We start from the raw sequence: 21,315 nt of genomic DNA on the forward strand, positions 1-21,315 counted from the left end.
TGCGGAGGGGGCGTGCGGAGGGGGCGTGCGGAGCGGGCGTGCGGAGCGGGCGTGCGGAGGGGGGGTGCGGAGCGGGCGTGCGGAGGGGGCGTGCGGAGGGGGCGTGCGGACGGGGGCGTGCGGGGCGGGCGTGCGGCGGGGGCGTGCGGAGCGGGCGTGCGGAGCGGGCGTGCGGAGCGGGCGTGCGGAGGGGGCGTGCGGAGGGGGCGTGCGGAGGGGGGGTGCGGGGCGGGCGTGCGGGGCGGGCGTGCGGGGCGGGCGTGCGGAGGGGGCGTGCGGAGCGGGCGGCAGCGGCTTGGGATCTGCCTCCCTGTGGGCGGCCCGGAGCGGCGGCGGCGGCGCCGGCGCCATGAGCGGGGGCACCTTTGACATCAGCAAGCATCAGCCTCCTGTCCAAGGTGGAGATCCGCCACGAGGGCATCCTCTACACCGTCGACACCGAACACTCCACGGCAGCCCTCGCCAAAGTTCGATCCTTTGGTCCAGAAGACAGACCGACAGATGGTCCAATACCGCCTCGAGATGGAGTCTTTGAATACATTATATTCCGTGGGAGTCACATGAAACACCTCACTGTTTGCGAGCCACCAAAACCACGGTGTTCTTGGCCTCAAGACCCAGCTATCGTTCAGTTCCCCCTAGCCCCATGGACTTCTTCATTCCAGTCCATGGGTTCTTATGGGCCTTTCGGCAGGATGCCCACATCCAGCTAGTTGAGTCCAAGTTCCTTAGTGGGGCAGCAGTTTGGTGCTGTTGGTGTTGCTGGAAGCTCTTTGACCTCCTTTGGAACAGAAATATCAGACAGTAGTTAGTACCTTGCCCCAACGTATTGCGGTTGGTTCTGCTTTTACACAGGATACAAGATCTCTAAAAACACAATTATCTCAGGGTCGTTCAAGTGCTCAGTTCGACCCTTTGAGAAGAAGCCCAACCATGGAAAAAGGAGTGCAGACCGCCTGGGCCCACTGACCTGCTCCAGCACCTGTTGGGAGAAGGAGTCCTGTATCAACCAGGCCTTTGCCATCTACCAGCCAAAAAGCAATAGAGAATCAGGAGCAGAGGTGAGCTGAAGCACACAACGTTCCAAGGCCAGAAAATGAGCAATTCAGAAATGATAACAAGAGACAAGTAGCTCCAGGTGCTCCTTCAGCGCCAAGGAGAGGGCGTGGGGGTCGTCGGGGTGCAGGGGAGGATTTGGTATTTGGCGAGATGGGCCAATGAAATTTGAGAAAGACTTTGACTTTGAAAGTGCAAATGCACAATTCAGCAAGGAAGAGATGGGCAGAGAGTTTCATAATAAACTTAAATTAAAAGAAGATAAACTTGAGAAACAAGAGAAGCCTGTAAATGGTGAAGATAAAGGAGACTCAGGAGTTGATACCCAAAACAGTGAAGGACATGCTGATGAAGAAGATCCACTTGGACCTAATTGCTATTATGACCAAACTAAATCCTTCTTTGATAATATTTCTTGTGATGACAATAGAGAGCGGAGACCAACCTGGGCTGAAGGAAGAAGATTAAATGCTGAAACATTTGGAATCCCACTTTGTCCAAACCGTGGCCGTGGGGGATACAGAGGCAGAGGAGGTCTTGGTTTCCGTGGTGGCAGAGGGCGTGGTGGTGGCAGAGGTGGTACCTTGACCACCCCTTGAGGATTTCGCGGTGGATTCAGAGGAGGTTCCAGGGGCCGGGAGTTTGCAGATTTTGAATATAGGAAAAGCACAGCTTTGGCCCCTAAAAAGTCTGAATTGATAGTACTGCTTTTTGAAAGAAAGACAAGAGAGCTGCTGCATAGTCTACAAACAAGTCTCTGAAAATAGGTGAATTTCTAGCTCTTCATGGTCCTGGAAATTGATTTCAGTCTCTGTGGAGAACGAAGAAGTGAATTCGCTGTACGTTTGCCATCAGCACTGGGTTTTTGTTTTTTGTTTGTTTTCCGTTTAATTTCAGAGATAAAATGCAGTTAGTTTTTGGGGGAGGAAGGCTTAAGACATGAGGATTAAATATATTTGGAATAGCAGAAGGTTAAATAATTTCTTATGTATAGTTAAACTAAAGCAGTACTTCAGTGGGACTTATAAGTATTGTGTCATCACTGAAAGTCTTTTTTTTTTTTTTTAATCACTGACTTGTAGTTGGTAATTGCAGGTTGCCTGCAGATAAGGCCATGATACTGTGTTCTGAGCCAAGGACGATGTGTGTGTGTGTGTGTGTGTGTGTGTGTGTGTATATCTTTCTCCTCCTTTCTTTTGGGGAATCCTGTAATATGAAGTAGCTTATTTCGTCAACTAGGGTGCTGGATGGTAGAGAATTTTGTCAGTCAACTATGTACACACGGTAAATACTGTTTCTTAGGCAAACGTAACTTTTTTATATAGTTGTAAAATTCCATTATATTTCATTGCCAAAGAAACATTAAAAACTTTGTAAAGTTGTATAAAAAGCAACTAATTTTTTAAAAAATAAATATTCTAAAGTTAGCCAAAAAAAAAAAAAAAAAAAGAAAAGGGCAAAGTGATCACTTTTGGCATAGGGTAACCCTTATTTTCTTCCCTGGTAGTAATTTCCCACCAGGCAGATCATCTAACCCCAAATCACCTAAAACTGCAGGCCATGGATGTGCTTATCTCCCCAGTGGGTCACCTGGAAGGGTGGTGATGGGTGCTGTTGATGATGCGCTCCTTTCCTTTCCCAGGCCGTGTGTTCTACCTCTGAAAAGACATAGCATTTTCATTTGCAGAGCCCATTATAGAAAAATAAGAACAAAAATATTAGAAGGAAAAGACATAGCATCATTTAGCGTTCGTTCATATGAATATGTATATTGTCTACAGCTATCTATATCTCTGTTTTATATCTATGTCTGTTACACCATCAGAGGGCACCTAAAGTGCAGAGTCTCATCCACAAACCGTTTCTTGCATCTACTATAAGAGGCCATTCCAATGCTCTGTCAGCCCCAGCAGCACCCAACCACTACATGGCACGCATCCTATCTCAGGTCACCCCCAGGATATCGCGTGGCCCTGTTCTCATTGCCCCACTGATTTCATGGGCGTGTAGGTCCCTCGATCTGAGATTAAGTCATGAGATGCTCCATTTAAACAGGTGAGAGCCTCTGATTCCTGGCGGAGAGCCACAGTCCATCCCGGTCTGTGGTGCTGAGGAACCCATCTCCGCGCCAGCGTCCATCCGGGTCAGGAGGATTTGCTGCCCCCTCCTGGTGGAATGTGCGCCGTGTCGTCAAGCGGCCACCAGATGACTCGCTGGTCCAGTCAAAGGCATCACATCCAGAACGCTCTGCTGGTCACGGGTGAGACTCTCAGCGACAGTGGTGGCTACTTGGTCCTTGGTAAGAGGGAGTCGCTGGTGTTGGTTCCATGCATATCCTTTTTTCTTTGATTCCTTTCTTTTCTTTTTTTTTTGAGATGGAGTCTCACTCTGTCGCCCAGGCTGGAGTGCGGTGGTGCGATCTTGGCTCACTGCAACCTCTGTCCCCTGATTCACCTACCTCAGCCTCTGGAGTAGCTGGGATTACAGGCGCCTTCCACCACACCTGGCTAATTTTTGTATTTTCAGTAGGGACGGGGTTTCACCATATTGGCCAGGCTGGTCTTGAACTCCTGACCTCAGATAATCCGCCCACCTTGGCCTCCCAAAGTGCTGGGAATACAGGCGTGAGCCACCGCGCCTGGCAGCATGTCCTTTTTTTCTTGCTCCATGGCCACCACACTCATGGGCCCTTCCAGCATGCACTGGGGCTGCCGACACAGAGCTGGCTGACGCTCACTGCATTAACCAAGTCATCAGCGGATACTTTGGTCCCCTAACCCCAGCTGTGGGTGCTCCTGCTTGCTTCTCAGGAGAGGCTCCTGGTCGAGAGCAGACTTTTCTCCTGTCCTCCTCTAGCCTCAGTCTCGGGCAGTTTCTGTGTGCCTGGGCCTTGAGGGTGGGGCTGTCTCCGTGTTTCTGTCCCCGCTTCTCATGGCAGCTGCATTCTATTGGGTAGGTTTGTTTGGTGGGGACGGGTTTTCTGTCCCTATTCCCAATTTGCATATCTCCAATGGTATTTGTCTAGGATCATGGTCCAGGATTTGTTCTCTGCACTCCTCCTAGGGTAGAGGGATGTTATGATCCACCCTCTTCCGGCCACAATGAGTCATTACCTGGGATCTGAGGTGGGCAGAATTATCTGAGCCTCTTCCCATGGCTTATGTCTTTTCCTCCATGTGAGAGAAGCACTTGGATGGGAAATGAGATGTCAGGCCATGCACAGTGGAAGCTCTTTTCTGTCTGATCACTAATGTGGGGTCTCCACCTTGCTCCCAATCAGTCTTGTGAATGCTGAGTTGAGACCCATGGGAACGAACCTGTGGGTGAGTGCACGGTGCCCCTCTGTTTTAGGTCCCCAGGTGTATCTTGATCTCTGGAGAACCAGAAAACACTGGCTCCCGCATTCACTGTTAACTGACGTCCCCCTCTCAGTGTGTACAGCAGCCTCCCACCCTTGTGGGTTCTGTCTCCGTGGAACCAGTCATGACACGCCCCCCTCTTTGGCATTCAGGTTGCTCAGCTGCTCCTAGAACTCAGGTTTCTGATGGTCTCAGGAGAAGCTTCCACGATGGAGCCGATCTGAGTTTTCCTCTCTGTTAGGGCTGTGGCGAAAGTCTCCAGCTTCCCAAAGTCTGGGCAGAGACCTGGATATAGGTAAGGTATGTGTTTATTGATTTACTTACAGGATAGAATTCACACCATTTTAAGGTGTAGAAATCAGTGTTTTTTGGGCAATCACTACCTGTATCTAATTCCCGATCATTTCCATGACCTGAGAAAGAAAGCCCCTGAGTCATCGTCCAAATTCTCCTCATCCCTCAGCTTAAGAATCAGGAATATACGTTCTGTTTCTATGGATTTGCATACTCTGGACATTTCATATAAATGGAATCATATAAAATGTGTGTTGTTTTGTGTCACTTTTCATAATAGGTAAATAGTGAAAACGACCGCAATGTTTAGCAATTGGCGGATGCATAATCAAAATGTGACTGTCAAGGCGGGGCTCGGTGGCTCCCACCTGTAATCCCAGCACTTTGGGAGACTGAGGCAGGTGAATTGGAAGATAACAGCACATCCCTTCTGCCTATGAGCCTGTAAAACCAAAAGCAAGCTAGTTACTTCCTAGATACAATAGGGGTACAGGTATTGGGTAAATACAGCTGTTCCAAATGGGAGAATTTGGCCAAAACAAAGGGCCTACAGGGCCTATGCTAGCCTCAAATCCAGCGGGGCAGTCCAATCTTAAAGCTCCAAAATGATCTCTTTTGACTCCATGTCTCACATCTGGGTCGTGCTGATGCAGGAGGTGGGTTCCCATGGTCTTGGGCATCCAGGATCCCTAACATCCCCATGTCTCCAGCAGACTGTCCCTTAGACATGGCTCCATGATTTAGTGTTTCGCAAGGCATGCAGCAGGCATGGGCTTCCCCCATAACAGTTGCAGTGGGTCACTCAGGACTGGGCACTCACAGGCAGAGCCATGGACAGAGAGCTGCAGCATCTATAGGTCCCATCAGCAGCCCCAAGACCCAGAGGGAAGCTGGCCTGAATGCCCCACTCTGTCTCTGCACCCCAGTGAGCCAGCGTCCAGGGGCCTCACCTTCCTGGTTAGAGGGCACAGGTCAAATGAGCTTCCATCGCTGCAGAACAACGTCACGTGCTCTCCAACCTTACTCACTAGGGGGCACAGCTGGGCTGAGAGGGACAGTTTCTTGTAGACATCTGGAGAGAGAGTTTTTGATTGTCGTGCACAAGACATGCTTATACTATGTACAGGGCAGGAACAAAGTATTCTTTTCCTTTGTACCGAGGAGTACTTTGCATGTCTGCTGGTGTCTGTCTTCATCACAGTTTTATCTGTAGGATCCTGACTCTGTGTGTGTATGTGTGTGTGTGTGTGTGTGTCTGTGTTGTATGTGCGTCTGCCTGGCTGGCTGCCAGTCATAGGCTTTGTTTTCCTTGACAGGCTTTCTTTCTGCTCGTGTCTCTGTGCCTTACTGAGGAAGAAGTGTGTGAAGAAGTGTGTGAAGTTTGTTCCATCGTTTGCGAAGAAGATGTGTCCCTAGCAGCCATATACAATTTGGGCTTCTTGTCCGGGCGTGGTGTCTCACGCCTGTAATCCCAGCACTTTGGGAGGCCGAGGCTGGTGGATCACGAGGTCAGGAAATCGAGACCATCCTGGCTAACACGGTGAAACCCCGTCTCTACTAAAAAAATACCGAAAAAATTAGCTGGGCGTGGTGGCGGGCACCTGTAGTCCCAGCTACTCGGGAGGCTGAAACAGGAGAATGGCATGAACCCAGGAGGCGGAGCTTTCAGTGAGCCGAGATGGCACCACTGCACTCCAGCCTGGGCGACAGAGCGAGACTCTGCCTCCAGAAAAAAAAAAAAAAATTTGGGCTTCTTCTGGAACAAGAAACTATTTACTTTGAGTTTCCTCAGAAAACATAGTGCTGGCCTTAGACTTCCTATCCTGAAACCCCATGTCTATTTCCTAACGTCATGCATGGAAAAGTGCTAGAATCTCCATAGAATCAGCAAGACCTCTATAGAATCTCCATGGGACTGCCACAGGACCTCCATAGGACCTCCATAGGTTCTCCACAGGACCTCCGTAGAATCTCAATAGGACCTCCATGGCACCTCCATAGGATCTCCATAGGACTGTCATAGGACCTCCATAGGTTCTCCATAGGACCTCCTCAGGACCTCCATAGGTTCTCCATAGCATCTTCTTAGGGCCTCCATAGGACCTCCACGGGACCTGCATGGGATCTTCATAGTATCTCCATAAGACATCCTCAGGACCTCCATAGGTTCTCCATAGCATCTTCACAGGGCCTCCATAGGACCTCCACGGGACCTGCATGGGATCTTCATAGGATCTCCATAGGACCTCCATAGCATCTCCATAGGATCTTCACAGGGACTCCATAGGACCTCCACGGGACCTCCATGGGATCTTCATATTATCTCTATAAGACATCCACAGGACTTCCATAGGTTCCCCATAGGATCTTCACAGGGCCTCCACAGGACCTCCATGGGATCTTCATAGTATCTCCATAAGACATCCACAGGACTTCCATAGGTTCCCCATAGGATCTTCACAGGGCCTCCACAGGACCTCCACGGGACCTCCATGAGACCTTCATAGTATCTCCATAAGACATCCACAGGACTTCCATAGGTTCTCCATAGGACCTCCACGGGAGCTGCATGGGATCTTCATAGGATCTCCATAGGACCTCCATAGCATCTCCATAGGATCTTCACAGGACCTCCATAGGTTCTTCATAAGATCTCCATAGAGTTGCCACAGGATCTGCCACTGCAGGGACCAGCCGGCATCCCCTACACCCTGAGATGCTGGAAATGACCACTTGGTGATAGTGGTTATGGATTTCCTACAGAAGGATGTGTGAAACCACGTTCCTGGGCCACTCTGCAGAGTTCCGATCTCAATTCAAATCCTCCAGGGGCCAGGCTGGAGTGGGTGTCTGGTGTGTCACTGTGTCTCATCACACAGAATGGGGGCTTCTGCAGTATTAATGGGAAACCAGCCCAGAGATAGAGGCATGGATTGGAGTTATGCTGCCACAATTCATGAAGTGTTAAGCTGAGGAAAGCAGCTAAGCTTGGACTGTAGCGTTGGAAAGGAGACATTGATAAGAAGCACTCTGGGGTAGAATGGTGTGGATTTGTTCATCGTGTGTGAAGAGGAAGATGCTGAGGAAATGAAAGCTCTTCCATTCTGTGACTTGGTTGACAAGGGGAACCAATAGGGCCATCACAGGAGCAATGACCCCATGGGGGAGGAGACGGAAGAAAGTGTGTTTAAGACAGTTAACTGAGTCAGAGAGAGAAGCAGAACCTCCCAGTACCTGGAAAGTGCAGTTTGTTCCTCCCAAACTTCCTCCTTCTGACTTCTTTATTTCTCTACGTAGCAGCACCTTCTCTTCATTTCTCCATCAAAGCCTCTGAGCTGTTTGAGTTCCTCATATATTCTGATGATCAAACCCTTGTTACAAGAATAGGTAACAAACGTTTCTCCCTGCTTCTGTAGGTCATGACACTATTGGTTGTTTCCTGAGCTCTGCAGAAGCTTTTTAGTTTGATATCCCCATTTGTCTATTTTTGCATTTGTTTCCTATGCTTTTAGGTTTTATTGATAGAATGTTTGCTTAGACGAATGTCTTGAAGTGTTTCCTCTGTGTTTTCTTCTATAGTTTCATAGTTTCAGGTCTTACTTTAGGTCTTATTCTGTCTTGAGTAGATTTTGTATATCGTGAGAGGCAGAGGTTGAGTTTTGTTTTTCTGCATATGGATATCCAGTTATGCTAGAAGCATTTATTGAAGAAACTGTCCTTTTCCCAATATATTTTCTTGGCATGTTTGTTGATAATTAGTTGGCTGTCAATTTGTGGATTTATTTCTAGGTTCTTCACTCTGTTCCATTGTCTATGTGTTTGTTTTTCAGCCAGTGCTTTGCTGTTTTGGTTACTATAGCTTTGTAGTGTATTTTGAAGTGAGGTAGTGTGATGTCTCCAGCTTTGTCCTTTTTTTCTCTACATTGTGTTGGCTATTTTGGGTATCTTTTGGCTGTATATGAATTTTAGAATTTTTAAATATTTCGGTGAGGAATGACTCTTGCACGTTGACAGGAATTACAATGAATCTGTAGATTGCTTTGGGTACGATGGTCCTTTTAGTAAATATTTATTCTTTGAATGTATAAACATGAGGTATCTTTCCAGTTTTTTCATGTCCTCTTTAATTTTTTTTATCAGAGCTTCATAATTTTATTTGTAGAGGTTTTTTGCCATGTGAGTTAAATTTATTAGCAGGTCTTTTATTGTTTGTGGCTATTCTAAATGGGATTTCCTTACTGAATTCTTTTTCAGCCAGTTCTGTTCTTCAGGGTCAAGCATCATGTAAGTTCCCATCTAGGAATGGAATCCGGAATGAGCAGCAGCTGCACACAAACACCTTTCTCTGATTTCCACTTCAGAGGAGTCCAGGAGGTGACAAGGCACATGGAGTATTGTCACATGTGGAACCAAGTCCTGTGTGGTCCCTAAAACACCACCTGATTGGGTTGAACCTCATGTCTGAAATAACCCCAAGGCCATGTTGGTGTCCTTCATCCCAGTTCTGGTGGTTTCAACATAATGAAATCAGAAAGTTATATGGCCACTTAAACATGTCAGTTGCATGTCATGTAGTACTGCACAAGGTGTTTCCTCTTCTGAGGCCCATTCTTACCTGGGTAGTGGCTCATTGCCTGCCTGGACTTAGGTGAGGCTGATCAGGCTGGTGGGAGTCATGTTGTGAATGAAACACAAAGTCAACCTGTGAGATCATTGCTCTGACAGATCAAGAGCCACCTTGTTTGCCATTTAGTGGCCAGTGCAGCCTGTGGCTTTCACCACCACACTTCAATCTCAGCTCCCTAAATGGCATGACAAATAAAGATAGATGGGTACGAAGAGATATGCCATTGCCTGGTTAAAATGGCTGTTATCTCTAAGACAAAAATTAACAGATGCTGTGAAGGATATGGAGAAAAGAAACCCTTGTACCTTGGTGGGAACGTAAGTTGGTGCAGCCAATATGGAAAACAGTATGGAGGTTCCTCAAGAAACTGAAACTAGAACAACTATACCATCCAGTAATTGCACAGTTGGGTATATTTCCAAAAGAAAGAACATCAGTATATCAAAGAGGTGTCTGCATCGCCATGTTTATTGCCGCAGTATTCACAATAGCCAAGATATGGAATCGACCTATGTCCATCAATGAGTGAATGGATAAGGAACATGTGGTCTATATACACAATGAAATAATATTCAGGCATAAAAAGAAGGAAATTGTACCACGTTCAGCAACACAGATGAATCTGGAGGACATTATGTTCAGTGAAATAAGCCAGGCCCAGAAAGAGGAACATTGCATGTTCTCACTCACGCGGGAGCTACAAAAGTGGGCCTCGTGATGGCAGAGAGTAGAATGGTAGTCAACAGAGGCTGGCAAGGGAGTGTGGAGGAGGGGGATGGAGAGAGGTTGGTGGACGGGTGCAGAAATACAGGTGTAGAGAAGGAGTGAGTTCCAGGGCCTGAGAGCTCAGTAGGGTGGCCACAGTTAGCAACAAATTATTGTATTTTCCACGTGAGCGAGAAATGATTTGGAATGTTCCCAGCACAGAAACTATAAAAGTTGGCCAGGTCTAGTGGCTCACGCCTGTAATCCCAGCATTATGGAAAGCCGATGCTGGTGGATCACCTGAGGTCAGGAGTTCGAGACCAGCCAGAGCAACATGGTAAAACCCCGTCTCAAATAAAAATACACAAATTAGCTAGGCGTGGTGGTGTATGCCTGTAATCCTAGCTACTCAGGAGGCTGAGAAAGGAAAACCGCTTGAACCCAGGAGGCAGAGGTTGCAGTGAGCCAAGATCCTGCCACTGCACACCAGCTGGGCGACAGTGCAAGACTCTGTCTTAAAATAATAATCCTAATAACACATGTTCAGGGTGATGGATGTCCTGGGAACCTTCATTGGATCATTACACATTGCATGGATGAATCAGATTATCACATGCTCCCAAGAAACATGTATGATTATTCTCTATCAAATTAAAAGTGTGCTATTTACCAATAATTCGAAGTGGATTGTGGGTCACCAAATGAAAGTCAGCGTTCAGTGCCCGCATCCAGCGGCCCTTGTGGTTTCCATGTTGAACAGAACCGTCCAGTATTTCCTGATATGCAACCACTAGTTTGGATTACATGGAGTTATCTACTTCCTTTATTTATGGGGTCTATTTTGAGTTTGCCTCCCCATAAAATAAATGCTGCCTCCTTTTGAGCTTCATGTGCTGAAATAGCTGTGCATGCCTTCTTTTTATACTCTTGTTTCTTTACTCAACATCACGATCGAAGGTTGGTTTGCATTGCTCTTTGTAGATTTCATCCGTGCCTCTGCATGTCCTCATAGTATCCCTTGGTGGACTGAACCACACTTGTTTCTTTTGTTTTAGATGTATTTTGTGGTTTTACGGCTGTAGTGTAATATGAGCACCAGTCCTGTCCATGTTGTTGTGAATGAGACCTCACCATATGAACACATTTTCCTCTAGGTTCTGTACTTCATATTCATAGCTGTGTGTCTCTTCTTTTTAATTAGGTACTTCTGATATTCTCCCCAAACTGATTGAAGTAATTTGCAGTCCTACCACGGATGTATTGGATTTCTAAGTGAGCCCTACTAGCTCTGACATTTGATATTGTCATTTTCATCATGCGGAATGAATACCTCAACATTGATCCCTCTCTTCAGGAATGATCGACAGATAGTCCAGAAAGCATAGGCTGTAGATTTTCTTCCAGAACCTCCTGGGATCATCAGATCTGTCCTTGAGGCTCCAGCATGCTGAAGGGTGCATTGTCTTTTCTGCTGTTCACCTCCCGGCTGCATCTTGGGGGCTTCTCTGGCTGTGCTGAGCCTCAAATAACAGAATCCCGAGGACCACCAGGACCAAGCCAGCCATGCCCATGCGGATGAGATTCTCCACTGTGTGATCCTGGGGGTGTGAGGCTGGGGACGGTAGAAGAAGAGGTCTCAGAGGTCAGGGCAGATCAACATCATCCAGGACCCCTGGATCCCACCCCAGGACACTCCCCCCATCCCGTGTTGACAGACACTGATCCTCTGTGCCCGCCCCATAACTGAGAGCATCTCCTCACTCATCAGCCTTGGAGTCTGACTTGTTTTGTGATGGGCTGAGGGTCTCAGCTCCTCCTGAGAATGAAAACAGAAGGGGAGATCCCTGAGCCAGCCTCTCCCCTGGGCTCTGCGTTCTTATTCTTCCAGGCCTCATGACATGACTTTTATAGAGTTCCTCAATAAACCCTCCCTCTCCTGCAGCAGGGCTCCCTCCAGTCTCCTCATGAAACTATTTCAGTTTTCCTGTGTTCTGTGAATTTAAACATTGCTCCTGAGTCATCTGGGGGAGAGTTTTCCTGCACCCCGAGAGCTCAGGATCTGCAAGGAAAGTGGTCCCCAGTACAGAGGTCACTGAGCCCTGTGTGCTCTCTGTGCAGCCTGGGACACAGGCGCACATGAGCCAATTCCCCCGGAGATGAGAGTTTCGCGGATCCACCAGCTGAGGACCCAGGCTCCCTGGATGAGGGGTTAGTCATCAGGGGAGCCTCAATGTCAGAAGCACAAAGGGGTGAAAGTCTGGGGCTGCCTCCCTTTCACTTCAGCTCAGCCATTACCCCTGGGATTTCATCTTCCATTTAATCTCTAGGTAGCTAATTATTCATATAAGCAGCAACAGGTAGAATGTGATACACACACAGAAAAAGAAAAACACAAATATATATCTGTTTGATATATATAGTGGGCCATAACTAGCTCTGCTTTCTTGAAGTGTGGATTTAGCTGAGGAGACAAATAACAAACATCTGAAACCACAGCAGTGGAAATTTACCAGTCATCGGGATAGTTTTAGATATATAGATAGAGATCTATATTTATGTGTGAGTATATATTATCTGTATACATATACAGATAACTAGGTTTTAATGTCACATAAGATGTCAGTGTGACACACATATGTGTATGTGCAGACGTGGTGAAAGAGAGAGAGAAGGAGTTGAGCCGCACGGTGTAGGTTGGTTAATTACTTGACATAGATGAGACACAGTCAGGTGTGGGCTGAGCTGTGTCGTCAGTGAAGGTCACACTTGGAGGTGACATTGAAGCTGATTCCTCAATAGGAAAAAGGTCCAGGAAGGAGGCGCGTGGAGACCCAGACAGGGAGCATCAGAGGCTCCAGAAAGAGCAGGTCCCAGAAAGGTCTCAGCCTGTTCTTCAGAAAGGAATGGCTGCTTGTCTGTGGGGTGGAGGGGGAGGCAGAGGAGGAGGGGAGCTGAGCTTCGGGGCCTTGGTGGATTCAGAATAGGCCAGGATGAACCGGCCAGGAAAGGGCGGCCCCAGCATCTCTCTCTGTCTCTGTCTCTCTGTCTCTGTCTCTCTCCCCCTCCCTCTGAGAAGTCTGAGATCTGGAAAGTGCTGTAGGGTTTCAAGGAGTAGTACCAGCCATTTGACTTTTTCTGAAAACATAAGCCCTACCCCCTCCATAGCAAATATCCAGAACGAAGGAAGTCTCCACATTTCTACCCGAGGTTTACAAAACCTCAGGGAGCACGTGAGATCAGGGCTGTTACAAAACCGGGTGAGAATAAAAATAGGTGATGCTGCAAATCTACTCTCACCAGCTTGGACAAAAAGGCCAATATGAGATTTAAAAAACCCAAATAAAAAATGTGGTCAACGGTGCAGAAGAGGAGCGGTGCACAGTCCCTGAGCTGCTGCGGGAACAGGTGCGGGTCCCTGTGAGGCTGAGGTGTGCGCTGAGTGCTGGGGAGCTGCCGGGGAGAAAAGGTGGGGGGCAGGTGGCACCGCAGCCTGGATGCTTCTCTCTGCAGGAGGGCGTCTGTTGGGGGTTGGGACCCAGAAGCTCTGATTCTGAGGTGGAGATATCAGGAGGGGAGCGGGTGGGGCCTCCGTCTTCCATCCTCAGTCTAATCTCGTCTCCTCCAAGGTTCACCCCCGTCTCCTCCCAGCCCTCCCTGCTCTTTACCCTACTGGGACTACAGGGGTGGGAGCCATGGGTGGGAGGTCCCTGTCTATTTCCTCCCTCCCATGGGCTGGATTCTCCCCCTTCACTCCCTTCTTTTCTAGTGTCCCAGAGCTCTCCTGGGTGCAGAGCCTGAGCTGAGCCTTTGAGCTCAGAGAGGACAGGGTCAGGGCCCTCACCGGAAACCATGAGCTCTAGGGAATCACTGGCCTGACCCTGGGGGGTTGAGGGGCTGGTCCTCAGGACCTCCTGGGTCAGGACAGGGAGGTGAAGGCTGGGGCTGTCTTGCTCCCCACATCAGCCTGGCTCCTCCTTCCCCAGGCTGGGCCCCAACATCTCCCTCTGCCTCGAACCTCCGCCCCTCACCAGCCCAGCCTCAGAGCCCCTGGGACACAAGCCCGTCCTTGAGGGGAGGGGAATGCGATCCTTAGGGAGACTCAGACTGCCCTGGGGGAGGCCGCGCTCCCCAAGAGGCCTCATTGACTCACCAGATGTGGAGGGCGGCCCTGTGGGTTGGGGGCTGGAGCCTCCAGAGGGTCCTGGAAGGAGCACAGGAGGCGGGTGAGGGGCTGGGGCTGTCCATGGAGGGCACCCTTCCACTCCCACTCTCCTGCGTCTGCCCAGTGGATTCCCTGGAACCATTTCTCTGCCCACCTGGTACCTTCTGCATGCCAGGCAGGGCAGAACAGGTGGCCATGCCTAGGAGAACCCTGTTGGCCCCTCCACTCTGAGGGGTGGGTCCCATCTGGCTAAGCCTCCCTCACTCCATCCCAGCCGAGAGCTCTGCTCGGGGCAGGGCCAGAGCTGAGGTTTGAGCTCAGAGAGGACAGGGTCGGGGCCCTCACCTGAGACCACGAGCTCCAGGGGGTCACTGGGGAAAGACAGCAGGTGGGGGTTGGAGCTGAGTGAGCCGTAGCACCTGTAGGTCCCCGCGTGGGCTGACATCACAGGACTCATGGGGAATTCAGCCTGGTACTTATGAGCTCGGTACTTTGATCTCAGACGCAGTGGGGGATGGGCTGCCCCTTTTTTGGTCAGAAGGAAAGTGTCAAACTGCCACCATGACTGACACAGCAGGGTCACGTTCTCTCCTGAGGCCACCGTGGGGCCCGGCTGCACCGAGAGGGAGACCGTGTCATAGAACTGTCCTAGAGAGAAGAAGGATGGGTGAGGGGCTGCCCCTACTTGTTCTGAGCTGACACCTCCCCAGGCCCCTCTCTGGGGCCCTCAGTCTCTCTGTCTCTGTTTTCTCTGAGACTCTCCCTCCCCACCCATCCCCTGTCTCTCTCTGTCTCTCCCTCCCTTGGGCCCCCCAACCCTCATCCCGGCCATCACCACCTGGGCTCCCCCGGCAGGTCCTGTGCAGAGCCTGGGTCCCTGACTGAACCCGCTGGGCTCCTCACCTGCGATCAGGATGTCCAGGGGGTCACTGGGGGCCGACCACTCGGAGGAGAGGTTGTGTGCACCGTAACATCTGTACTGGCCCCCGTGGGAGCGGCTCACAGGGCCCAGGGTGAAGTTGGCCTGAGAGAGCCCAGCCTGTGGCTGCCGGCCAGGGCGCTGGAGGAAGTCACGTTGCCCCTTCTGGTACAGAGTGAATCTGTCGTAGCCGACATCAGAGCCACACTGGAGGGTCAGGTTCTCTCCAAGGGCCAGGACAGGGCCCTGCAGCGTCAGGAGGGAGGGCTTCCTAGACACGCCTGGAGGGAAAGAGGAGTCGGGACTCCGAGGGCTGGTTCCTCCCACACCCCTTCCTTCCCCCTGTCCGGGCCCTGCAGGTCTCACTGTCTCTCACACTCTGAGTCTCTGAGCCCAGGGCCTCCTTCTCACCCGGGCCTGTCTTGGAGTCATTTCAGAGGAGTGGGGTCTCCCTGGCCCTGGCCACTGTGCCTGATCTTTCCTCCTCTCCCTGAGAGCCGGGACCTCACAGCAAACACACCGATGCCTTCCTGAGTCCTCCCCTTCCAGGTGAGGGTGGCGGAGGGCTCCTCCTCCCATGTGAGAGCCTCCCCATGGGGTCTCCCTCACCCCTTCAGCCCGTCCATCAACACATCACTCTGGGTCCTTTCCAGATTTGGTCACCAGCCAAACTCCCCACAACCTGTCAGCTGCCCCGAAAGTGTGTTAGAGAAGGCCGTGGTTCCCTCACCTGAGGCCAGAATCTCCAGGGGGTCACTGGCGTAAGACCACACCTGGGGGGTGTTCCTATAATAGTAATAGCATCTGAACGTCCACCTGTGGCTGGGGTTCACGGGGCCCACAGGGAACAGGGCCTGGAACCCCCCATTGTGGAGCTGCTGTGAGTCCAGGGTCTGGGGGAGCTGGTGTTCTCCTTCCTTCATCAGAACAAAACGGTGATATCCCTCCTGTGAGCCACATCGGAGGGTCACGTTCCCTCCTGAGGTCACCACAGGGCTGGGCTGGGCTGAGAGGGTGGGTTTGTTGTAGACTCCTAGGAGAGAAGGAGGCACCGTGTTAAATGGGGCTCACACCTCCCACATCATCCCCAGGGCTGGGCTGTGAGAGGGAGACACCCCTGAGAGCTGACCCCCTTGCTGAGGGCAGAGCCTGGGGCTGGGACCCCTGAGTGTCCTCTCACCTGTCACCACCAGCTCCAGAGGGTCGCTGGGCTCTGACCAGCCTGCAGGGCTGACATAGTAACAGCGGTATCTCCCTGCATAGTTCTCTGTCATGGATGGGATGGAGAATCTGGCCTTGTTCCTGGGTTCCAGTGGGTTCTGTCTGCCCCAGGGCTCTGTGCTTCCCTCTTTATCCAGACGGTACTCCTGGGCCTGCAGGTTCCCCTGACACCAGATGGTCACGGGTCTCCCCCGGATGATGACAGACCCTGGCTCAGCCCAGAGAGTGGGTTTGGGGAGGGGCCCTGGAAGGAAATCAGAGGCTGGATCCCAAGACGTCCGCACACTCAGATCGCATCTCCCAGCCCCAGGACCCCCTGTCATCCCCATCAGTCACCCAGAACTGCTGTCTCCTTCCCCAGCTGCCCATGTGTGGCCCTTGTCCCTAGTGAGGAGGAGGGACCTGGGACAGCTGGTGACAGACTCACCTGCCTGCACGTGGGTCCTGGGGCCCAGACTCAGCCCTGGAAGAGAGTTCCCTGTGAGGGATTTGCCCCTGAAGCCTGAGCAGTCCCTCCCTGCCCTGGTGCCTCCTGAGCTTTTGAGGTCTCCTGATGGACCAGGGCTTGTGTGTGGGGTGGGGTCCCTCCAAGACTCGGATCTCCCGCTCCCCATCTTGAAATCTCACCGAGGCAGAGCACAGCTGTGAGGGCGGGGGTCATGGCGTCTCCTCCCGGTGACCCCGGGCTCTGCAGATGGATGAGCCCTCAGTGCTGGCAGGACAGAGAGACACACAGGGTGTGGCCACTGGGAGGCTGGGTCCTTCTTGTCATGGGGTTGTTTCATCCTCAGCCCACAGGAAGAGGAACTGCCCTCCCCGGGAACCTGGCTCTCATTTCCCCCGGGCTGAAGTGGGGGCAGGCACCAGGCTGTCTGCAGACATTTCAGAGGGAAATGGGGTATCCCTGCCCCCGCGCCACTGTCTGCCTGATCTGTCTTCATCATACCGAGAGCCGGGACACAGCAGCAAATAGACCCGGTGCCTTCCTGAGTCAGCCCTTTTCAGGCGAGGGTGACCGTGGGCTCCTCCTCCCTCTCAGAGCCTCCCCATGGGGTCTCCCTCCCTCCTTCGGCCCGTCCATCAGCTCAGCGTTGTGGGGTCCTTACCATGGCGGTCGTCTCTCCAGCCCTGGAGATGCTTCAGGGAAGACCCAGGTCCATGCTGCAGGCAGACTCAGATCAGCAGAGACGCACCTGACGCCTGGCTGTGCAGCCCAGGTTGAGCTGCGTGTGGCAGTCAGCACAGAGGAGAAATGCGGGGTCTATCGTGGTGGCTCATGCCTGGAATCCCAGCATCTCAGGAGGCAGAGGCGGGAGGTGGGCTTGAGGCCAGGAGCTTCAGACAGTCCTGGGCAACATACTGTGACCCTGTCTCTACAGAAAAGAAAAAAGTGAGCTGGGCATGGAGGCCTCATGCATGTTGTCCCAGCTACTCAGGAGGCTGAGGTGGGAGGATCACTTGGGCCTGGGAGGCAGAGGCTGCAGGGAGCTATGATCACCCCTTGACCTTCCAGCCTGGGCGACAGAGCAAGATCCTGTCTGAAAAGGAGAAATAGAGGGGATAAAGATACATATATATATGTATATTTCATTGTAATCTGTAATCTGATTCTGGGGGAGGGGAGCTGATTTGTATTTAATTCCTGATTATCATCCAGGTTTATGTGAACTTGGACATGAATGTCACCTCTGAGCCTGTTGTCATGAGCTCCACTCATCACAGTGGCTGTGGGGTCAGTGGTGCCCAGGACATGGGAGGCTCAGCCATGGTGAATTTCCAGACCAGTTCAGACAGGAGGGTGGGGACGGGAGAGGATCCTGGTGTTGGGCTCCACAGTCGAGGAGGATGATTGACGCCCCCACTCAAGAGCCCACATCGGCTCCAAATACCATGAAATTCTCCTTGTGATGCATCTGAAATATGCAGATCATCACAGCTACAGGCACGGAAAGAGGAAGAACAGTTCCTCACATTGAGACGCATCCCCTTCAATGAGCAGAGCTCAATGCTGAGTGGCCACAGGTGTCTGGGACCACCGAGCGTCATTAGGGAGGAGGAGGCTCCCACCTCCGTGTGGGACAGAAGAGGAACCCCAGGTCCTCCCAGGCAGGGAGGGGTCAGGGCTCTGGGTGAGGCTGGAAGCTGTGGCTCCCCCTCCCCTGTGTGTGTGGACAGGCGCTGGGGGGTCTCTGCTCACTCACTGGAGTCCATGGTCAGCGCTCAGCCCCTCCCCTGTGTGTGAGAAACAGATTCAACCCACGGTGGTCTGACATGGGCGTCTGCCCCACAGGTGAGTGTGAGGCTGGTGTTGGTCCCATCCCTGCTGGGCACAATCTTGAGCTGACGCTAAGTTTGGGAGAGTGGGGCAGGAGCAGCGGCAACAATCCCCTTCATCAGGCTGATGCCTGGACAGCCGTGGGGGAAACCCTTTATGGAAGGCCAGGTGTGTGGCAGGGGACACCCCACAGTAATGACAACCGTATGAGGAAAGAATAGACAATTGTTGAAATGCATTAGACAGACATCGTGAAGCTGAAAAACTATATTAAATTAACACCATTAAAAAGGAATTTATGTCTGGGCGTGGTAGCTCATGCCTGTAATCCCAGCACTTTGGGAGGCAGAGGCGGGCAGATCACTTGAGGCTAGGAGTTCGAGACCAGCCTGGCTAACATGATGAAACCCCATCTCTACTAAAAATACAAAAAATTATGTGGGCGTGGTGGTGAGTGCCTGTAATCCCAGCTACTCAGGAGGCTGAGGCAGGAGAATCTCTTGAACCTGGGAGGTGGAGGCTGCTGTGTGCTGAGATTGCGCCCCTGTACTTCAGCTGGGAAAACAGGAGTGAAACTGTGTCTCAAAAAAAAAAAAAAAGTAATTTACTAACCGTATATACCTACTATTTAAACATAACAGAATCAAAAACATAATTTAATCCAGGACAAGACAGCTGAAATAATAAATATATACATTGGGATAAAATATTCATGAAATTTTCCGGACTGTATCATGGAAAGAACAGCAATTGAACAATAGAAAATATTAATACATACAGGAAGTCGAATGAGAAGAAAGAACGTGTCTGTCACGGTTTCAGAATGAAAGAAGGAAGAAGGATGTTAGTTCATGATACGCATGAAGAGCTAATGGTTGAAATTTTTACAGAACTGAAGAGAAAACATCAGTTTATAACTAAATTGAATATCTCGATCATGGTAAAGTGAAAACCATGAGGCATCAATTTAAAGTAATCCTAAAATTACCAGAGAAAATGTAAATGACCCTCGAATGAATGACAAGCTCATCGGGACTGGAGTTTTAAGAGCAAACAGCAGCACCAGAAGATACAGGAGAAACAAGCACAAGGGTTTAACTGTGAGGAGAGAGTTCTGTGCTGGGCCCAATTATTACTATTATAATTATTTATTATTATTAATCTTTTGAGATGGAATTTCGCTCTTGTTGCCCAGGCTGGAGTGCAATGGCGCGATCCTGGCTCACTGCAACCTGGCCTTGTTATTATTAAAGGACTAAATTGCAGTGTCAGCTGTCAGCTGTGGATAAATCCTAAAACACAAGGAGACTTGGGGCATTCGTGACCCGTCAGGTCAGGCGGTGGCCTTATGAGGAATAAGGAGGGCGTTTTCAGTGTCCTTTTATCAGGTACCACGATAATAACAGAGAAAGAGAGGGATTGAGACAGACAGAGAGAGGCGGAGAGACAGAGAGAGAGAGATTGAGACAGACAGAGAGAAGGAGAGGGAGACACGGAGACACACACACACACACACACACACACACACACACAAAGAGAGACAGAGAGAGAGAGAGAGAGAGAACCAGGCATCGCTAGAGCTGCAAGGCTGCAGATATGTTTGCATGTGGGCTCTTTCTGAAAGCAATACTAAACGATGTAAATCAGGGAGTGGAATAATGAACCCCAAATGGAGAAGATGAGATGCTACTGTGAATAAAAGAAGTCAACAGTACATACAAAAAACTAATAAGCATAGATCTATCTGTAATCTGTGTATATACAAGTATATGCATTTCTACTAAGAATCTGAAAGAGCAAGGAAATGGATTTGCATCTCTGGAGCCTCCAGAAAGGAATGCAGCCACGTTATGGCCTTGATTTTGTCCTAAAAGACCTATTCAGAATTCTGATATTCAGAACTGTGAGATAATGAGTTTGTGTTGCTGAAGCTGCTCAATATGTATAATTTGTTATGGCAGCAACAGCAAACCAATACTAACACAAACAGCCTTTGAAAAGAAAAATAGATGATATTTCATACTTTTAAATCAACAATCTGCGAAGAAGAGAAAGTTATACACTTTCACTCAACCAATCACGTCCTTAAAATTTACAAAGCATCAGTTGAGACACAATGGAGGATTTGAAGAAATATTGATCAGACTTTGATAGATTAAGTGAACAAAATATTTGTGAGAGTTGAATGGCACAAATGTTCAATCTCATGTGCAAATATGATGTTTCGATTGTTTATATATTATGTAAATTTGTATAGAAACATTTCTGGAATATACTTACAGCAACTAAGTGGGAATGCATATTTCTTTATATATTTCTTTTTGAAACAAGGTCTCTCTCTGTTGCTCCATCTGAAGTACAATGGCATTATCCCAGCTCACTGCAGCCTCGACCTCCCCAGGCCTAGGTGATTCTCCCGCAACTATCTCCTGAGTAGCTGGGACTACAGGATCATGCCACCTTGCCCGGCTAAATTTTTTTTTAACACGCATTGTTTGTAGAGATGAGGTTTCGCTATGTTGCCCAGGCTGGTCTCAAACTCCTAGGCTCACGGGATCTGCCCACCTTGGCCTTCCAAAGTGTTGGGATTACTGGTGTGAGCCACTGTGTGAGGCCAGGAATACTTATTTATGAAAACATATTGATCAGAAATATCTATCTTTTTTTTTGAAACAAAGTCTTGCTCTGTCGCCAGGC

General features: G+C 50.1%; 1 protein-coding gene and 1 pseudogene across 3 annotated transcripts; one reads left to right on the forward strand and one right to left on the reverse strand.

Annotated features, from left to right (window-relative positions):
* Window positions 1-303: 303 nt before the first annotated feature.
* LOC100459414 (protein LSM14 homolog A-like) overlaps window positions 304-21,315 on the forward strand; it is a 34,215-nt pseudogene continuing 13,203 nt past the window's right edge.
* Window positions 11,490-17,263, reverse strand: LOC129047398 (leukocyte immunoglobulin-like receptor subfamily A member 6). Of its 3 annotated transcripts, XM_054538979.1 has the most exons (8): window positions 16,971-17,263; window positions 16,771-16,806; window positions 16,303-16,587; window positions 15,853-16,155; window positions 15,107-15,403; window positions 14,549-14,851; window positions 14,192-14,242; window positions 11,490-11,653 (listed from the first exon to the last, which is right to left on the reverse strand). In XM_054538979.1, exons 1-8 carry the CDS (start codon window positions 17,002-17,004, stop codon window positions 11,517-11,519), a joined length of 1,446 nt encoding a protein of 481 aa, XP_054394954.1. In that variant the 5' UTR covers window positions 17,005-17,263; the 3' UTR covers window positions 11,490-11,516. The 3 variants fall into 3 exon arrangements, with proteins under 3 accessions (XP_054394954.1, XP_054394956.1, XP_054394953.1); XM_054538981.1 differs by lacking the exons at window positions 11,490-11,653; window positions 14,192-14,242 and adding an exon at window positions 11,799-11,857; XM_054538978.1 differs by lacking the exon at window positions 11,490-11,653 and having other exon boundaries at window positions 14,001-14,242.

This window comes from Pongo abelii, chromosome 20, assembly GCF_028885655.2.
Source record: "Pongo abelii isolate AG06213 chromosome 20, NHGRI_mPonAbe1-v2.0_pri, whole genome shotgun sequence".
Taxonomy (NCBI): Eukaryota; Metazoa; Chordata; class Mammalia; order Primates; family Hominidae; genus Pongo; species Pongo abelii.

Excerpts from the sequence above, each read along its gene's own strand:
- LOC129047398 (XM_054538978.1), bottom strand. The coding sequence starts at position 17,004 with ATGACCCCCGCCCTCACAGCTGTGCTCTGCCTCG. Across the intron at positions 16,588-16,770 it reads CAGGACCCACGTGCAGGCAG|GGCCCCTCCCCAAACCCACT; the intron begins GTGAGTCTGTCA and ends ATTTCCTTCCAG. Across the intron at positions 16,156-16,302 it reads TCTGGAGCTGGTGGTGACAG|GAGTCTACAACAAACCCACC; the intron begins GTGAGAGGACAC and ends CTTCTCTCCTAG.